The 19058-nt window shown below is 42.2% G+C and overlaps 1 protein-coding gene across 2 annotated transcripts in view; it reads left to right on the top strand.

Annotated features, from left to right (window-relative positions):
• The first annotated feature begins 4 nt into the window (after window positions 1-4).
• ABHD12 (abhydrolase domain containing 12, lysophospholipase) overlaps window positions 5-19058 on the top strand; it is an 86276-nt gene continuing 67222 nt past the window's right edge. Inside the window, exon 1 of one of the 2 annotated variants that reach the window (XM_025932219.2) lies at window positions 5-362. In XM_025932219.2, coding sequence (XP_025788004.1) covers window positions 172-362 — 191 coding nt within the window. In that variant the 5' untranslated portion in view covers window positions 5-171. Of the gene's footprint in view, window positions 363-392; window positions 1227-19058 lie in introns of those variants that run through there. The other variant, XM_086701518.1, reaches the window with a different exon arrangement.

The raw sequence follows: 19058 nt of genomic DNA on the forward strand, positions 1-19058 counted from the left end.
GGCTGGCGCCGCCGACCTGGTCCCAGGCGCCGGGCCGTACAGACGGGCGCCGCGGCCTGGGGCTGGGATGCTAGGGGCTGTGGGCTCCCTGCTGCAGCGGCTCCTGTGAGCGGCGGCGACTGAGACGCAGGCCAGTGGACGCCGTCGGCGGCCGGCCGTGTCGGCCGCGGGATGAGGAAACGGACCGAGCCCGTCGCCTTGGAGCATGAGCGCTGCGCCGCCTCGGGCTCGTCCTCTTCTGGCTCGGCCGCCGCGGCGCTGGACGCCGACTGCCGCCTGAAGCAGAACCTGCGCCTGGCGGGCAAGGCGCCGGCGGAGCCGCGCTGCGCCGCAGACGCGGGCATGAAGCGGGCCCTGGGCAGGTGAGGCGCAGCACAGGGGCGGAGTCCCGGTACCTGGCCGGCACGTAGCCCCTAATGCCCCCGCCCCTCCATAAGTTTCTTGTCTGTGGGAGCGCTCCACACCTACCCCCCACCCTCCGGTGTCCTCTTCCGATCCTCCTCTATCCCTTTCCCTCGCCTAGCCGCCCGCAAGTGCGGCCCTCGGGCATCCTTTCCTCAGGTACCTGCCTGCGGGAGCGCCCCCGACTACCCTCTTTACCCCCCTGGTGTCCTCTTCTCGCGCTGCGCGGAGCTCAGTCCCGCGTCCGTACCCTTCCCAGGTGAGCTAGTGGGACACCGTCAGCTACGGGCTGGAGCAGCGTCTCTCCCAGGGACTGGGGGCTGCGGGCAGCCACGACCCCTTGTGGAAGAGTAGCGGAGGGTTCGGAAGCGTCCCTGGTGAGGCCCCTGGACGCTCGGCACGTACGAGGTGGGACGCTGAAGGGAAGGCTCCAGACCCAGAGAGCGGTGGGATCCTTCCCCACGGATTTCCTGCAGTGAACTCAAAACCGAGCGCCCCTCTTGCTGGACTGGTGTATGTAGAAACTACCGTTCCCCGGTTTCTTACTTTGTTATTTTCTCGGGTAACTAGTTGTCAGAAGTGGCATTCTCTACTCAGCTGCTGGACGACCTTTGGGGGAAGGTTAAACGGTCTGCTGTGTCTGAGGGCCGGGAAGGATACACCGCATCCTCAGCTGTTGGAAGGAAACCTGTCTTGGGTTGTGCAGATGGCTCGTGGTGCTTGAAATTTGTCTACGCGAGTTGTCTCCTTGGGAATCTCCGTAGAGTCCGGAAGTCTTTTGGTTATTTGCATTCTCCCTCTGAGTAGGAGATGAATGCATCCAGGTAAAGCTGATTTCAAAATTAAGATAGTGTATTTCACAGGGACAAGTCTCTCCCCATATGCTGGCTTCTTAATTATCTGGCTGTTCATAGAACGTATCATTGATGGCAGTTTTGACAGCTGGGTGTTTCATGGTTTCGAAAAAGTTAGTATGTAATGTTTAAGGTGTTGTAGAGTAATTTTTTTGGGGGTCAGCTGGAATGCCCTTAAATGGCATTGGCCACTTCAGTGTCAAATATTTATCCAAATAGTCCTTAAAATAATCAATTTTGTTGCTTAAAAATCCTGAAATTGAAAATATGAATATTTGGATAAATAAAAATATAAATATTTGGATGAATAGGAATATTTAATCTAAAAGGAGACCTCGGCATTTCAACTTTATTGCTTAAAAGGTCATGAAATTAAACTATAGTCTCCTCTAAGTTAGTAGTACAAATTTTTGCCAGAAGGGCAGGGACTGGCAGTATTTTTGTTTTTGTGTAAAATTATCTAGTAACTGGTCAATATCTTTTGTGAAACTAATTTATTTTTTGTGGAAAGGTTTATCTGCATTAAAAACTCCTGAATAGTTTTAATGTACTTTTGTTAACAGGTTTAGCATAATGCCTAGATAAGTAGGTGAATTCTTCCTTTGAAAAAATCAAATTGTTATGCCCAATAATGTTTGGGGAAATAATGCTGGCCTCGCACCTTCCTTGAAAGATGTACTGTATTCAAAGGATATGATTATTTTTATTTTTGTATTTGCTTGGAATGCTCTCCTGGACATTCTGCTTTGTTTTCTCTTTCACCAAAGTCTACTCAACTGCCATGTCCTCAGAGAGGCCCTCCCAGACCAGCCCATCCAAAACAGACTTCATGCCACTCCCAACACCCTTATTTTGTTTACTTTTTTCATCACACTTATCCCTGTCTTGACCTTGTAATTGCCTGTGTACTTGAGTTGCTTTATTGGTTGTCTCCTCCCATATAAGAATAGAAGCCTTATGAGAGCAGGGGCATTGGGCATTGTTTCCTCCACCTTTCTGTCTCCAGTGCATGGCCATAGTAGGTGGCTGAAAATACTTGTTGAATTAGAATCTGTAAATTCCTAAGAAGTGGAATTGCTGGGCCAAGGAGTGTGTGTCTATAACTTTGAAAGGTGAGGCCAAAGTGCCCTCCAGTGTATTGATGAGTACTTCCTCCAGCAGTGTCAGTTGTCTGCCCTTCCCCTTAATAATGAATGTTACCAGATATTTTGATCTTTTTCTATTTGGCTGATGAAAATGACATCTGATTTGTAGCTTTAATTAGTATTTCTTAATTGTTAGGTAGCAATTTTTGTGTGTTTTCATAAGCCTATTGTATACTTTTGGGTATACAATATCTGCATATTTTGCCACACTAGTTATTTTCATTATCTGCATTTTGTTGGGGTTTTTTATGCACATTTTCAAATATACAGAAGTAGGGAAGACAATACAAAGAACCTCCATGTATCCATGACTTCTTAAACAGTTTGCCATGTTTTGCCAATCTTGAATTGTCTCTTTTCCCTCCATTTTTTGGGGGGGTGGGGTGGGGAACTAGAATATTTTTAAAAATGATTTCATCCATAAATACTTACAATATAGCTTGAACAAATAAGGACTTTTTGAAATATGCATACCCAAAATGCTATATTTATCAAAATCAACAATTTATTGCCTGTTACTAATTTAATCTGATACCCAGTCTATATATGCATATCCCTAGTTACTTCAGAAACAGCTTTTTAAATTTGGTTTGTTTCAAAATCCTGTACATTTTGGGGCACCTGGGTGGCTCAGTCAGTTAAGCATCCAACTTCAGCTCAGGTCATGATCTCATGGTATGCGAGTTCTAGCCCCGTGTCAGGCTCTGTCCTGACAGCTCAGAGCCTGGAGCCTGCTTCAAATTCTGTGTCTCCCTCTCTTTCTGCCCCTCCCCTACTTGCTCTCTCTCTCTCTCTCTCTCTCAAAAATAAATAAACATTAAAAAATTAAAATCCTGTACATTTATTATGTTTATTCCTAGTTACTTGATCTTTTTTGTTATTGAGAATATTGAAATTTTTGTTATTGATCCTTTCTTACATATTACATATTTTTATTATTGTACTTATTAATTTTGTAAGCAGCAACTTATGTAATCATATTGTTTCTAGTAGATTTTGCAGTTCTCTTGGATTTTCCAGGTATAATATCATATCAGTTACAAATAAGAATTTTGTCCCTTGGTTTGTACTTTTTATGTTCCTTACATCTCTTTCTTTGATTGCATTGTATTTCCAGAACAAGATTAAACACTAGGACTGATCCTGGGTATCCTTGTCTTGTTCCTTACTTTACTGAGACTGCTTTGTGTTTTTGCCACACTAGTTATTTACTAAGCGTGTGTTGCTGCTGTTTGGTTTTTTAATCAAAAATGGTTGTTGAATTTTATCAAATGCCATTTTAGCATCTGTGAAATTATGTAGATATTCTCTCTTGACCTGTTAATATGAATTAGAGTAACAGATTTTGTATTATTGAATCATTATATTATTGAATCATCAGTGAAAATTCTGTTAATGTGTAGCTAGGGCCTCTTAATGTTTTACTTAGTAATTTTAAATCATCATTCATCATTTGAGAGACTAGTCTGTAATATTTTATTTTAGAGAGGGAGAGAGAGAGCATATGAGCCAGGGAGAGGCACAGAGGGAGAGAGAGAGAGAGAGAGAGAGAGAGAGAGAGAGGGAAAGAGTGTATCTTAAGCAGCCTCAATGTTCAGCTCAGAGCCCCACATGGGGCTTGATCCCATGACCTTGGGATCATGACCTGAGCCAAAATCAAGAGTCGGAAACCCAACCAACTGAACCACCCAGGTGTCCCTGTAATTTATTTTTTAATGCAATCTTTATCAAGTTGTTTTAGTGCTTTATATAGCTTTATTAAAACCTTTCTCTTTCTTAGGGCACCTGGGTGGCTCAGTCAGTTAAGCGTCCGACTTTGGCTCAGGTCTTGATTTTGTGATCTGTGAGTTCAAACCCTGTGTTGGGCTCTGTGCTGACAGCTCAGAGCCTGGAGCCTGCTTTGAATTCTGTGTCTCCCTTTCTCTGTCTCTGTCTCTCTCTGCCCCTCCCCCGTTCTCACTCTCTCATAAATAAGCATTAAAAAAAAATCTTTCTCTGCTTCAGCCAGTTTAAATACTTTTGAAATGATTTGTTTCTTTAAATTTTGGTGGAATTCCCCTGTAAAACTAAACCTGGTGCTTTTTTAGATTTGCTATTTCTTTCTGGGTTTAGTTTTGGTGATTATACATTGATAGAAAATCATCTGTTTTATCCAGTTTTTTCCTCTGTATCTGGGGCTGTTACCCCTGTCTTGTTCCCTAATTTGTGTGCTTTTTTCCTTTTTTTCCCCTTGATTAAAAGTAGGTAATAGTATATCTAATACACAGACATGCATTGAAGTAGAAATTTTTTTTTTCCTAAAGAAAATATATATTTTTTTAGTTAGTTCTGGGAGAATAGGATGCTGCTGAGGGTTCTGGAGAAGTAGAGAAAACATCTTCTGTCTGAAAGTGGTTACTGCACCCTCTCCTGTTGCCACTGCCCCTGGCAGGAATGTGGCCCTAGGTTGGCCAGATCATCCAGTCTCTCCAGAAGAGTAGCTGGGTGTGTGTGTGTATACACCCATGTGTGTGTATGTGTGTGTACACTCAGACTTTGTAAACATTGGCAACTAATTCAGGTAAAAACAACTTTGGAGTAAAATAATTTTGAGAGAGAGCATGCAGGTGAACAAGGGAGGGGCAGAGAGAGAGGAAGAGAGAGAATCCCAAGCAGGCTCCACACACTGTCAGCACAGAGCCTGATGTGGGGCTTGATCTCACAAATGGTGAGATCATGACCTGAGCCAAAATCAAGAGTCAGACACTTAACTGACTGAGCCACCTAGGTGCCCTGGACGGGTTGTATTTAAAGGTAAATGCTTATCTAACATATACATTGACATGCACTCCCTTGGAGGAGGGACTAGATATTAGTTTTATACAATATCTGGTAATTTTTAGAAAATGAGGAATTTTTGGGTCTTCCCTGTTCTTTTCAGTAACCTAGGTCTTCTTGGGACTATGCCTTGAAGGTGTAAGTACTCTAATTTGTACCCTGGGAAGGTGGTAATGAGATGTATGGGTCTGTGTGTTTTAGTGAACTTGTCTTTATTCTTCTACTCCCAGCTCATAGGTGGATCTCCAGTGACTGAGATCAGTGGGCTGCACAGGAGGTTTCATAGCCTGTGATCCTTGCATGTAAATACAGGGGAACTGAGGCATCACCCATGGTTCCTCCTTGACCCAAAGGAAGGAACTTCATCTAGCTGCTAATGGCTTCACTATAATCCAGGAAGGCCGTGGTTGAGGTTAAGGCTGGTCTCCTTTAACATCAGTCTTCCTGAACTCACCCTAGAAGCTTCACTTTGTCCTTTCTTTATATACCAAGAAGGTGAGAATGTATTCTGGGGTAGTTTTTGTAGTTAAAGTCTGCTTTTTTCCATCCTCCTTCTCCTTCCACTCCCCCAGAATACAGTCTGTGCCTGGACAATGATAAGCAAGGAGGCAGGCTTTGTTTATGGCACCTCACCTGGAGCCCCCAGCTGGGTCCATCTCTTCCCAGTTGTGGTTTACCTTATCAAGGCCACACTCCAGTTCTGGACCCAGGACCCTGGGACCTGGTGCTTCTCTCATGTCTCCTTTGGTGAGATTTCATGCCCTATATCTCTCCTTGTTTCCAGTTCCTTTTTAGCCAATGTTTACTCTCCCTTCTCAAGGGAGAGTGTCTTGTATAGTAACTACGCAGACACTGTTCATATATGGAAGATATTTTTGAGTAGATTAAAGGTCTTAAAGACATTATCATGGAGGTGGCCTTGGAAAGAGGCATAAAAGATGGGTCATCTTGTCAGAGTTATGCTGACGGCAGTGGAGACAGGCTGCCTTTCCAGGCTCGTGATCCTCCTCCTCCTCCCACATGGGCACTTTTCTTTCCAAAATGAAGACTACAGGAAAGATTTTTACTGTAATATGATCTTGAAAACTGACAGATTAAGTCAGCGCTCTTCTCCCAGAGATGATGCCACAGAACTTGGATGTTGGTGGGTTTGTGCTTTGCCAGAGGGCTCTTTCAGCACTGGTAGTGGGTAAATCATTTGTTTTGTCCTAAACTGAAGGCTAGGATGGGGAGGATCAATTAGGGCAGTGGATGCTGACACAGGTAAAAATGGTAGCAGGAAGCTTTGACTGAGATGTCCATTTAGCCGAAAGACCCATTATTTGGGTTTGGTCCTCATTATAGCATCATTTGATGTTTTAGAGGAAAGCTTGCATGGATAACAGACCCGAGTGAGTGTCTTCAGGTTCTGTTACTTGGGGAGAGTTGCTCAACTTTCTGAGTTTGTTTCTTCCTCTGTGATGTGGGGATAGAAATTTCTTCCCTATAGGATTGGGGTGAAGTTTGGGTGTATGAAAGAGCTGGGTGCGAGATGAGTGCTCAATCAGTGGCACCTTTACTTTGCTTGTCCAATGGTTATTACTAATACTAGTAGTTGGGCATACTGAGAAAGCTCTGTTAACTTAGAGGAAAGGAATTGATCCTTTCTCTTCTCTGCCCGCAAATGATTACAATATGTCTTCTCAACCAGTCATTGTGCCTATACTTTTTTTTTTATTTATTTTTTTTAATGTTTATTCATTTTTGAGAGAGACAGAGACAGAATGCGAGTGGGTTAGGGGCAGAGAGAGAGAGAGACACAGAATCCAAAGCAGGCTCCAGGCTCTGAGCTGTCAGCACAGAGCCTGATGCGGGGCTTGAACCCACGAACCGAGATCATGACCTGAGCCGAAGTCAGACACTCAACCGACTGAGCCACCCAGGCACCCCCATCGTGCCTATACTTATCATCGTGATCAGTAATCATATCTGTGGGTATTAGAACATTTATAACAGTACTCTTTGGCTATTAAACACTTTTTTCACCAGTTCACTTTGCAGAGTTTGAGTACCTTTTAGGTACAATAACTCTTCTAAGTCCTGAGGCTGCAGCAGTGGATATGGGTCACATCTTGTGGACTTTATATTCCCATGGGGGAGGTAGATAACAAACGAGTAAGGGCATGCTGCATCAGGTGCTTGGGGCGCTGAGGAGAAAAGTAGGCTGGTAAGGAGCGCCTGTGGTGCGTGCATGGTTTAGGTGGCAGGAGGCCTTTCCAATAGGGGACGATTGAATGGAAGCCACTGGTTTCTTTAGAGTGGAGAAATGCCTTGATGTGATGTATGTCATTACCATGTCATACTGACTGCTGTGACAAGGACAGACTGGAGGGCCAGAGGGAGCAGGAGGACCAGTTAGGAGTCATCCAGGCAACAGATGATGGGGACTTGGGCTGGCAGTAGCTGTGGAGGGGAGTAGTGCTGCATTCTGGGTCTGTTTTGAAGGAGATGTCAAAAGATTTGTGGGTGGATTAGCATGAGAGAATGAGGATGTTCAGAAGTGCTTCACCAGTTTTTTCTTGAGCAGCCAGAGGCAAGGAGCTGCCATGTGCTGAGATGGGGCAGCTACGGGAAGAGCAAATGCTTTGGGGGGTGATGAGTTTGGTTTGGGGCATATTGCGGTGTCTCTTCTTGCAGATGCAGTAGGTTGGAGGAGCTGGAGTTTGGGGCAGTTAGGCTGACTTCTGACCATTAGCCTGCAGAAGGTATTTAGAGTCATGACAGAGGTCTGAGGGTTGGGTTCCAGGTCCTGGGTGATTAGGGGTTGGGGAGGAGAGGAGACCTGGAAGGAGCAAGGGAATGGATTGGGAGGAGGAAGGGGTCAAGGGAGCTGTGTGAGGAAGCCTATTGCAGAGAAAGCGTGATCTGCTGTTGGATTTGGTGATGTGGAGATGAGTGGTTGACAAGGATGAGTAATTGGAATGGTGGGGTAAGAGTCTGACAGTGGCTCAAGGGAGAGGTGGAGGGAAGAAATGCAGAAAGCTTTTTAAAGGAGTTGTACAATAAAAGGGAACAAAGATGAGGGGGATAGCTGGGGTGGGAGGAGACTCCTCACCAGTGCTGTTAGAGCTCGTTGCTGTGCTTAGTGGGATGGTCCAGTAGGTATAGACTGGCCATGTGGATGCTGGTGGTATGGTGTCTCTGGGATCCAGCACCCCAAGGCTAAGTGGAGGGTCCCCAGACAGGAAGGCAGGTCAAGGGTGCCGCAAAGGTACAAGGGAGGTGGTTAGATTTGCAAGGGTAGTGTTGGAAGTTGTCTTCTGCATGCTTCTGCTTTCTCTGTGAAATAAGAGCAAGGTTGTCCATTGAGGGGAGATGGGGTAGAAGCACTGAAGAAGGTCTTTCTTTTCACTTCTCCACCAGGACAGTCCTATTCTTTATTCTCGATCTAATCAGACTGTTCTGGCGTATTTGCTAAACATTAATGTGAACAATCATGCTACCTAGCAGGGACTCTTCTTTCTGATATGCAGTGTTTCAAAAATGGCTCCCATGAGAAGTCATTTTAGCTGTGAGCTGCATGTCAGAAAAGCCACACGTGTTTCTGTACAGTCGAGTGCTACCTGGCTCCAGGGGGCATGAGTGGGAGGGCACTGCCTCCACAAAGGTCCTGCACACATCCTGGTTACAGCTGGGTTTGAGGTGGAGATGGGAAAAGGAGCAACATGAAGTGAGGTCAAGATAGAGTAATTATGTGGGACTCAGGCAGAATCCTTACCTCTCAGGTTTTGCCAGTACACAAATAACTGTTTCTAAATAGAATTTATCTTGAGATGGTATTTGTGGACTTGAGTAGTATTAATATCTATATTCTATCACCAGGTATGGAAGTGTCCTAAAAAGTAAAAAGAGCAGGGTAGATGGGTGTCAACGTGAGAAGTTTCAGAAGAGTAAGACTTTTCATTTTGCAAAGATGAAGGCAGAGGAGTGTCACTGAAGGAATATAAGCAGATCTCAGGAATGCTAGACTTTGGGGTCTGTTCTTGAATCTTGAAAGAAGTTGCCCTGAGCTTTAGGATGAGAAAAGAAAGTTCAAATTGTTTTCAGTTCTTATCAAACTTGTGGAATCTCCTTGCGAGTTTTAGATATATTGACTGAACTATTCACAGTGGGAGGAGAAGAATGTTCAGGGTTGAAGCAGGTCATTTTGATGCAGTAGTAGTTGCAGTGGTTTAGGTCCCTGAGAGGCATATGGCTTTTAACTGTTATCTTCTTCTAGCATATGTACAACAGAGACTTCCCACCCTTTCATCTTTCATCCTTGACTTGTGCGATTCCTGTTCCTGTTGCTTCTACCTGAAAATGGCCATGTCACTGGTGGGTGCCCGTGGGTTATTTTATTCACACAGTTGCACAGTTATCATGCTTCAATTATTGGTCAGATGCATGCTAGGCACTGAGAACATAAAGATGGAAGGAAACAGTACCTTTTCTCAGGGAGTTCATTGTCAGTTTTTACTTGTGACAGCCATCAGCTCTTACACTCAAATATTTTAATGATGTCTGCGGTAAAGACAAAATGCAGGCATGGCTGGAGATGGTTAGTCTGATCTCACTTTTGTCCTTTGTTGTTCTGATGTTTTTTTGTGCCAATTTATCTTCAGAGAATCTCATCTTTTAGGCTCTCGTTTCATTGACAGGATGTAATGCATCTTGTCAATGCATTCCTGGCTTACCAAGGTTTCTGTAGATATAAGAAAAGAAATTTTCACAGTTTGGGGACACACCACACTTCGACAAGGCACATCATGGCAGAAACTATGGGATGGAAAATAAAAAGACTGGACATTTGATATTTGGCTTAGGGTTCCAGCAGGAAGGGACTGTTAGACCGGTGTCGGCCAGCTAGGAGCCTGCCAGTACTTCCCCAGGGCCTCAAGAGAGAGCACGAGGGAGATTGTGCAGGGACCAAGGCAGGGATCTCCAGGTGTGAGGTTACCACAGGGGTTAGTGATCACCATGGTGAAAGGCAACCCCCAAGGAACCCACTCTCTCTCCCCCTTTGTTCCTCCCATTTAAACTTTTATCTCATTACAAAAGTAATAAATATTTCTTTTCTTTTTAAAAGATTTTATTTATTTATTTTGTGAGAGAGAGAGAGCACATGTAAGCAGGGAGATGGGCAGAGAGAGGGAGAGAGAGAATCCCAAGCAGGCTCCATGCTGTCAGCACTGAGCCCAATGAAGGGTTCGATCCCACCAACGATAAGATGATGACCTGAACCAAAATAAAGAGTTGGACGCTTAACCAGCTGAGCCACCCAGCAGTCCCCAAAATAGTAAAGCTTTCTTTTTTTAATTTTTTTTTCCAACGTTTTTATTTATTTTTGGGACAGAGAGAGACAGAGCATGAACGGGGGAGGGGCAGAGAGAGAGGGAGACACAGAATCGGAAACAGGCTCCAGGCTCCGAGCTGTCAGCCCAGAGTCTGACGCGGGGCTCGAACTCACGGACCGCGAGATCGTGACCTGGCTGAAGTCGGACGCTTAACCGACTGCGCCACCCAGGCGCCCCAGTAAAGCTTTCTTAATAAAAATTTAAAACAGAGAAAATGAGAAAATAGAATTTCCTTGGATAATTACTGTTAACAATGTGGCATATATTGAGAATATTGCTTGAATGTTTGTTCTTTTGTTCATCTCACAAATACTTGTTGAGACCTACTGTGTGCTAGAGGATGTGGTTAAAATGTTCCACAAGAACCAGGCAGGTCCCAGCCTTTATGGAGCTTACATTCTTGTGAAGGGGAAAGATAACCAAAAAAGGTAGTGCTTAACTGTACAGTAAAATTTCAAGGGGTGCAAAGTAGTATAAAGAAAAAAAAATAAGGCAGTGTTAAACACAAGACAAGTTGCCCAAAATGGAGTCACTTATGCTAAGCCCTCTATCACCAAACCAAGACCAAACTTGATTACAGCTTCAGCTCCCCCAGAAACGGAATCTTAAGCCACTCTATCAGGAATCACCTGATCAGCACTAGCAAGGTAATCTGCCTGACAGATCCCTGCTATCCCCTAAAGGAAAGTGACCAGGCAGAAACCAACCTGTTTTTTTGCCCAGTGTAACCTTCTTCTTGCTCACTTCTGCCTGTAAAAGCCTTTCATTGTGCACGGCTCCTCTACACTTCTTTCTATCTGCTGGATTAAATGCTGCCTGACTCATGAATCATTGTATAAAGCCAATAAGATCTTTAAAATTTACTCAGTTGATTTTTTTTTTTTAACAGTAGGTAATGCAGTTGTGTGTAAAGCACTTGAAAACAAGCTGTACTATAGTGTAAAACATTTTTGTCTCTGGCAGGAGAATAAGGCCTTTTCACAGCAGGACAACTCTGCCAACATCCTCATGATTTTTTGTTTTCTTCTCTGGGAACAAAGAGACATTTATGGATTGCACTTGTGTATTTTATTAAGGCCTTAAAGTTTTCAAACCTGTTGAGTGAAATTACCCCCAATACTGACTGCGTTCAAATAAGATTTTGAAGATTATTCTTCAGGTTTCCACTTGTGAACTGAGGAGAATTTAATCCAACTATTAGTCTTGGGGAATGAATTTTGGCTTTACTTTTTTGTTCATTCTGAGAGATATAAAGAGATAATACATATGTTATATATGTTCTATATTACACGTATATTTTATATACAGTTGACCCTTTAACAATGTGGGAGTTAGGGGTATGCACCCCCATGCAGTCAAAAATCTGTGTATAACTTTTGACTTCCCCAAAACTTAACTACTAATAGACTACTGTTTACCAGAAGCCTGACCTATAGACAATTAACACATATTATGTATATTATATACTCTTTGTATGTTGTATACTCTATTATATAAAGTAAGCTAGAGAAAAAGTGTTATTAAGAAAAACATAAGAGAAAAGGTAGCTGGGGTGGCTATATTAATATCAGTATATTTCAGAGCAAAGAATATTTTCTGAGATAAAGCAGATCATTTCTTAATGACAAAAGGATCAATTAATCAAGACAACTTTAGGGGTGCCTGGATGCTTAGTCGGTTAAATGTCTAACTTGATTTCAGCTTAGGTCAGGATCTCATGGTTCGTGAGTTTGAGCCCTGCATGGGGCTCTGTGTTGATGGCGTGGAGCCTGCTTGGGATTCTCTCTCTGCCCCTTCCTCCCCACCCCAAAATAAATAAACTTTTTTTAAAAAAAGGGCCTGACAACTTTGAATGTTTGTATATGTAATTGACAGAGCTTCAAAATGTGTAAAGCGGAAAGAGAACTCAGGAAAATAGACACATTCATTATTATAGTCAGAGATAGAAGTAGAAGGCAGAAAGTCAGCAGAGTGAAGTAAATTTGAACAACACTGTCAACTTAACCTGATTGTCTAACAATGGCAGATGTGTGTTCTCCTTAAGAGAAGATCCATAGATCATATTCTAGGCTATAAAACAAGTCCCAATAGCTTTAAAAGAATTTAAATCATGCAAAGTCTGTTTTTTTACCATAAGAAATTAACATTATAAATCAATTAAAAAAAAAAAGATGTCTGGAAACATTTGAGAGCTGAAGAACACACTTTTTTTTTTAATGTTTATTTTTGATAGAGAGAGACAGAGTATGAGCAGGGGAGGGGCAGAGAGAGGGAGACACAGAATCCAAAGCAGGTTCCAGGCTCCAAGCTGTCAGCAGAGCCCAACATGGGGCTGGAGCTCACAGACCACGAGATCATGATCTGAGCTGAAGTCAGATGCTTAACCAACTGAGCCACCCAGGTGTCCCTGAATAACACACTTTTGAATAAACCAGAAGTCAAAGATGAAATTAAAAAGTGGTCCAAACTGAATGAAAATAAAGACATGTGTATGCTTCTAAAGCATCTTGGGAGAATTTATGACACTAAAGGCCTATAGGAAGGAAGAAATGTCTTCAATGACTTCAGTTTCCATATTCAGAAACTGAAAAACAAAATGTACAAATTAAACCCAAAGTAAAAAAGAAAAAAATGCATATAATAAAAATCAAAGCAGAAAGCAAGGAAATAGAAAACAAAAATATTAATCTTAATAGTAGGTTTAATCTGTAATAGGCAAAAACTGGAAACAATCCAAATGTCTATCAGCAGGTATGTGTGAAAATGAGTTGTGTAGTCCTACAGTGGAATATTAGGAATCAAAGGAAATGGGGTGCTTGGGTGGCTTAATTGGCTGAGTGTCTGACTCTTAATTTTTTGGCTTAGGTCATGATGATCCCAGAGTCATGGGATCAAGCCCCACATCGGGCTCTGTGCTGAGCCTGGAGCCTGCTTAAGATTTTCTGTCTCTCTGTCTCTCTCTGCCCCTCTCCCCTGCTTGCACTCTCTCTCTTTCTCTAAAAAAAATTTTTTTTAACTAAAAAAAAAAAAAAAAGTGAACTTGGAGCACAGAGGGTATTTAGGGCTGTGAAATGACTGCATTACACTACAATGGTAGATACACATCATTATACATTTGTCCAGATTCTTAGAATGTACAATACCAAGAGTGAACCCTAAAGTGAATGGATTCTGGATGATATGTTAATATTGCTTCATCAGTTGTAACAAATGTACCTCTCTCTGTGCTGGGTGTTGATGTAGGGTAAGCTGTGTATGTGTGGCGGGCAGAGGTATATGGTAAATCTCTGTACCCTCTCAGTTTTGCTGTCAACCTAAAACTGCTCTAAAAAATAAGTTTTTTTTTAAAGGGAGATACAGGCAACAGTGAATGAACAAATTAATCTCAAAATAATTATGCCAAGTGAAAGAAGCCAGACAATAGAAATTCTATATATATGAAACTATTCTGTAATTGCAGACAGCAGATCTGTGATTGGGGTGTGAAGTGGGGACCAGAGACAAGCAGGAGGGAAAAATTAAAAGGGGCAAGATGAACTTGAGGTGATGGGTATGTTCACTATCTTGATTGTGGTGGTGGTTTCAAAAGTGTTTACATGTGTTAAAACTGATATAATTATATCCTTTAAATATGTGCAGTTCATGTCAATTGTATCTCAGAGCTGTTCCAAAAACAAAACAGATGTTATAAAGCTTTTACGTGAGCATTTTGAAAAAAAAATTTTTTCCCTCAGCTTTCATTCTTACCTGTGTTCTTGCCACCACCCAGAACTTCTGTGGGTTTTGCTGCCACCATGGTGTCTTTGGGATTCAGAGCATAGTCAGGTGATCTGAAACCCCAAGGAGAAAACCCAGGGAAGCTGAGGGTCAAATTTTCATTCTAAAATTTTTCTGGGTATCTTCTCGGTGAGGATTTGGTTGAATAGGAAGACTGGGTCACACTTAGAGGCCAAGGACCTGAGCTCCATCCCCAGCTGAGGCCTTACTTTGAGCAAGCTATTTACTAGCTATGAGCTTAGTTTCCAGATCTCTATACTGGGAATATTATCTGTCTTGCCTACTTCACTAAGCTGTACTGACATTGCAACAAGATCCTATCAGTGTTATACAAGAATAAAGTGGCATAATGCTTTTCTTTCTCTGTCTACTCATCCTGTCTACTTTTTCTGTTAATTTAAAAGAAGTTCACAGGAGACATCTACTTTACACTTTAATTTGTTTTCCCAGTGTTCATGCTTTGTTTGAGATGTTAAACTACCTATATTGCTAATACATGTTCAGTCCTTGTATTTTTGCTTTGCAATGCCACAGGTTTCAGAACTTTCTTGGATAACTTTTTTACTATGAAAATAGGTTTGGAAAGCAGGTAGTTTCTTGTTCTAGTTAGTAAAGAGTGCTTAGTTCTTATAAACAGTTCTAGAGCTAGAAAACAATGCTTCCTGAGTGAACAGCTAAATGAAAAGGGAGCTATGCTAATTTCCCAAATGAGACAGGCTTTTGGAAATATTTTTTATTGTGGAAAATATATGTAACACAATTCACCATTTTAACCTTTTGTGAGCGTGCAATTCTGTGGCATTAAACAAATTCACAAGTTGTGTAGTCATCACTAGAACCTTTACATCTTCACAAACCTAAACTCTGTACCCATTATTAAACACTAACTCCCCAGTCCCTGATGACAGCTGTCAAACTTTCTCTGAATTTGACTACTCTACGTTCCTCATAGAAATGAAATCCTAGAATATTTGTCCTTTTGTGTCTGGCTTATTTCACTTAGCATAATGTCTTCAAGGTTCATCCATGCTGTGACATATGTCACGATTTCCTTTTTAAGGCTCAGTAATACTCCATTGTATGTACGTACCCATTTTCTTTATCCATTCATTGAGATGGCTTTATTTTTATTAGAGATGAGGGAAAAATATATATATAACTTTTTATGCTTGCACTGTTGATAAGGTAGAAAAGCAGTGTATTAAAATATCAAAAAAGAAAGGAAGAAAAGCAGTGTACTGATTTTTGTCAATATATACTTTCATACCATTTGTGCATTAGCTCTTATGCCATCAAAAATCCAGGACCTGGGGCACCTGACTGGCTCAGTTGGTAGAGGTATGACTCCTTTTTTTTTTTTTTTTTTTTTTTTTAATGTTTATTTATTTTTGAGAGAGAGAGCAGGAGGGGCAGAGAGAGAGGCAGACACAGAATTCGAAGCAGGCTCCAGCCTCTGAGCCGTCAGGACACAGCCCGATGCAGGGCTTGAACCCACCAACTGAGAGACCATGACATGAGCCGAGGTCTGACGCTTAACCGACAGAGCTACCCAGGCACCCCTGGAGCATGTGGCTCTTGATCTCAGGCTCAGGAGTTTGAGTTTCATGTTGGGCATAGAGATTACTTAAAAACAAAATCTTAAAAAAGAAAGAAAGAAAAAGGAAGGAAGGAAGGAAGGAAGGAAGGAAGGAAGGAAGGAAGGAAAGAAAGAGAAAAAGAAAGAAAGAAAGAAAAGAAAGAAAGAAAGAAAGAAAGAAAGAAAGAAAGAAAGAAAGAAAGAAAGAAAGAAAAAGAAAAAATAAATCCAGGACATATGCTGTCCTGACCTGGGCCAGGAAGAGCAAAATCCCATATAAGATGCTAAGAAGATGTCATTATACTGGCCTCATTTGGGAGATGAGGCCAGAAGGTTTTATAACCGCTACTACTTCCATAAATGAAAAAGAGGATACAGCAATAAGGGCCCTGAAATGGGATCCAGGGATTTCTGGGACCAGTTTTGTCCTGAAGCCAGGTCCTTCTTAGGTACGAAAATAGACAAGAAACAGGACCATAGCTGCTAAGAGGAAGGCAGGGAAGATGGGAGAAGCCAGCCCATGGTGCCATCTGAGGAGCAGGAGTCCCAAATACTGACTTGGGGTCCAAGGCATTTTTGGACTAAATTTTTGCTATGTAGAAGGGAAATGAAACAATAAGTACAGTGTAGAGAATATCTCATAAAGGTAAATTTATATAGTGTTTGAATTCTGAGATAGTGTCCTTTCTATCTTTTTTGGTGTTAAAATGTTCTCATCAGATTAGCTAGTTTTTGAAATCCTTACTTGGTAAAGTTAAGAACTTGACAACACTATGTCAAGTCTTCATTTTGCAGAAAATTTCACTAGCTCATGACCTACAAAAATCTAGGAACCAGTATTTTTTGGTGGGGGGCGGGTGGGAAATGGGGAGAGAGAAGGGTTGGCTGGGAGGAACCATTTCTGGAGATGAATTGAGTCTGCTGTTGACTCCAGGTCGTAACTGTGCTTATGAAGGCTGGTCATAGTGAGATCTCATGCGTGGCTGCCATTTAGGTGCAGTGGGCAAGTACCAGTCTACCTGCTTAAATGCCAGTATTGACCCAGGGAGCCTTTGTTGTAGGAGCTGAGGCTACCGCCTGGTCTTGGTCCCCAGCCCCTCAACAGTTGGAAGGCTGTGTTTGTGGAACTTTTAAAGCAGCAGTCTTCCTAATTGAGCCCACATCTCTTGTGTTCCAGACTCCCCTGTCTTTCAAAAACAGTGTCTGGTGAGTTGGTGTTTACTGGTGATGGGTAGAAGGAAGGTGAAGGAGAGTGTAGAGGCAGAAAAATCACAAAGAAGTGAAGACAAGGAAAGGGGAAGAGTCAATAAAAGTAGGCACAGGAAGAATTAGTAAAAATAACATTCAGTACTTTGTACCATATACCATTCTCTTGAGTACTTTACAAGTATTAACTTAGGAAATGTTCACAACTTCTTTATGAGGTAGGCGCTGTTAACCCAGCTGAGGAAACTGAAGCACACATAGTCTGTAGCTTGCCCATGGTCACACAGCCATGGCAGGTGGAGCTGGGCCCAGGGCCTGTGCTCTAACCACTGTGCCTCCTGACTATGTTGGGGCCGTCTTTCATACACATACTGAATATTAGAAAAGGGAACTATCATGGGTTGAAAATACTGGGCAGGTGTCATGGAAGGGAAATGGTGCTTTAACCAGGATGTTGCTTTCCTTCTCTGACCACTTTAGTGACCAAGGTGCAGTGCTAAGGGGTGGGCTTCACTTGGGTTGATGGCCTCCTTTGGGACCTTCTCGGTAGCTTAGCACCTCCCTCCCACCTAGTCAGTTTTGGTGTGGCTGGTAGCATCTGGGTACCTGCTGCAGATGCTGTGGGGAAACCAAAGCTCCAAGGAAAGCATTGCATGAAGCTAACTGTGTCAGCGCCTTCTGGCTCTCTGATGAATGATTTTGAATCATGGGGATCTTTAAGTCATCAACATGAGGGACCACGAACATTAAAGGGTGAATCTGCCCAGGGCACCTGTAGCCAATTTAAGTAGCAATTTCTGTGTTATCAATGTATACTGTTTTAATAAAATAAAGAATCTGGAAGCTCAGGCTTCTTGGATAGGAAAATTAAAAGTGTCGGGGGAGGGCAGGTTCACTTAAATCTAAAAATAGTCCTGTGTTAAAAAGTTTACTTTTTAAAAGGCAAATTAATAAGCAAATTTTAAAGACAAAATTTTCCTTTGTGAAGTTGTAAAGTGGTTTACTTTATTTTGTAAGTGCTGTGCATGCACACGTAGCTGTTTCACCCTGTGGGCACATATCTACTGCTCCCTGAGTTTCCAGTTTGGGATCTTGCCCATTTGAAGTGACCTATGGTCTGAAGGGAGTGATGTGTGACTCTTCAAGGTAGAAGCATTTTACAGCAGGTTTGGGGTTCTCCATGCCCTCTTTCCTAAAGCCATTTGTGGAGATGGTGACATTACAGAGTGATGGAGCCTCCTGAAAAGTTCCTGAGTGACAAGGATCGGTGGAAGCCCCTGCTAACCTGTGCTGGACACATAGCCAAAGCAAGAAATAAACTGTATCTGTGTGCTGCTGGGTTTGGTGGTGGTTTGTTATTGCAACACAGCATAGTCTGCTCTTGCTAATATAATTGTTATTATATAAAAGAAATATATGTACAATTTTTTAAAATACCAAATATCTGCAGTAAGTTCTCTGTGCCCTACCTCTTCTTCCCTGACATGAACAGTTCCTCATAAGATGATAAGCCCTCCCATCCCTACCATGTCACTGTCTAGATACCCATTCTTTGTTCTTAACAACTGCATGTTGTCCCAGTGTACAGGTGCCCTGTCCACTATTATGGAGATAGAAAAGCAGTATACTGTGAACCGTAGCTTTCATACATACAAAACAGCAATTGGTTGTGAAATACAATGGAAGAGAAGACAAAAAAAAAAAAAAAAAATCATCAACCAAAAAATAATCCTGTAAGGATGCTTAGGAAAAAATATGCAAAATCTTTAAGAGGAAGACTTTTAAAAATTCCCAAAGCTCACAAAAGTAGGCTTGAACAAATGTAAGGACATATGTGTTCTTGAATAGGAAAGCCTAATCTCCCTAAGTTAGATTATTCATTTAACAAGATTTCAAATAAAAATGC

Source organism: Puma concolor, chromosome A3, assembly GCF_028749965.1.
Source record: "Puma concolor isolate L17-30 chromosome A3, mPumCon1.1.hap2, whole genome shotgun sequence".
NCBI lineage: Eukaryota > Metazoa > Chordata > Mammalia > Carnivora > Felidae > Puma > Puma concolor.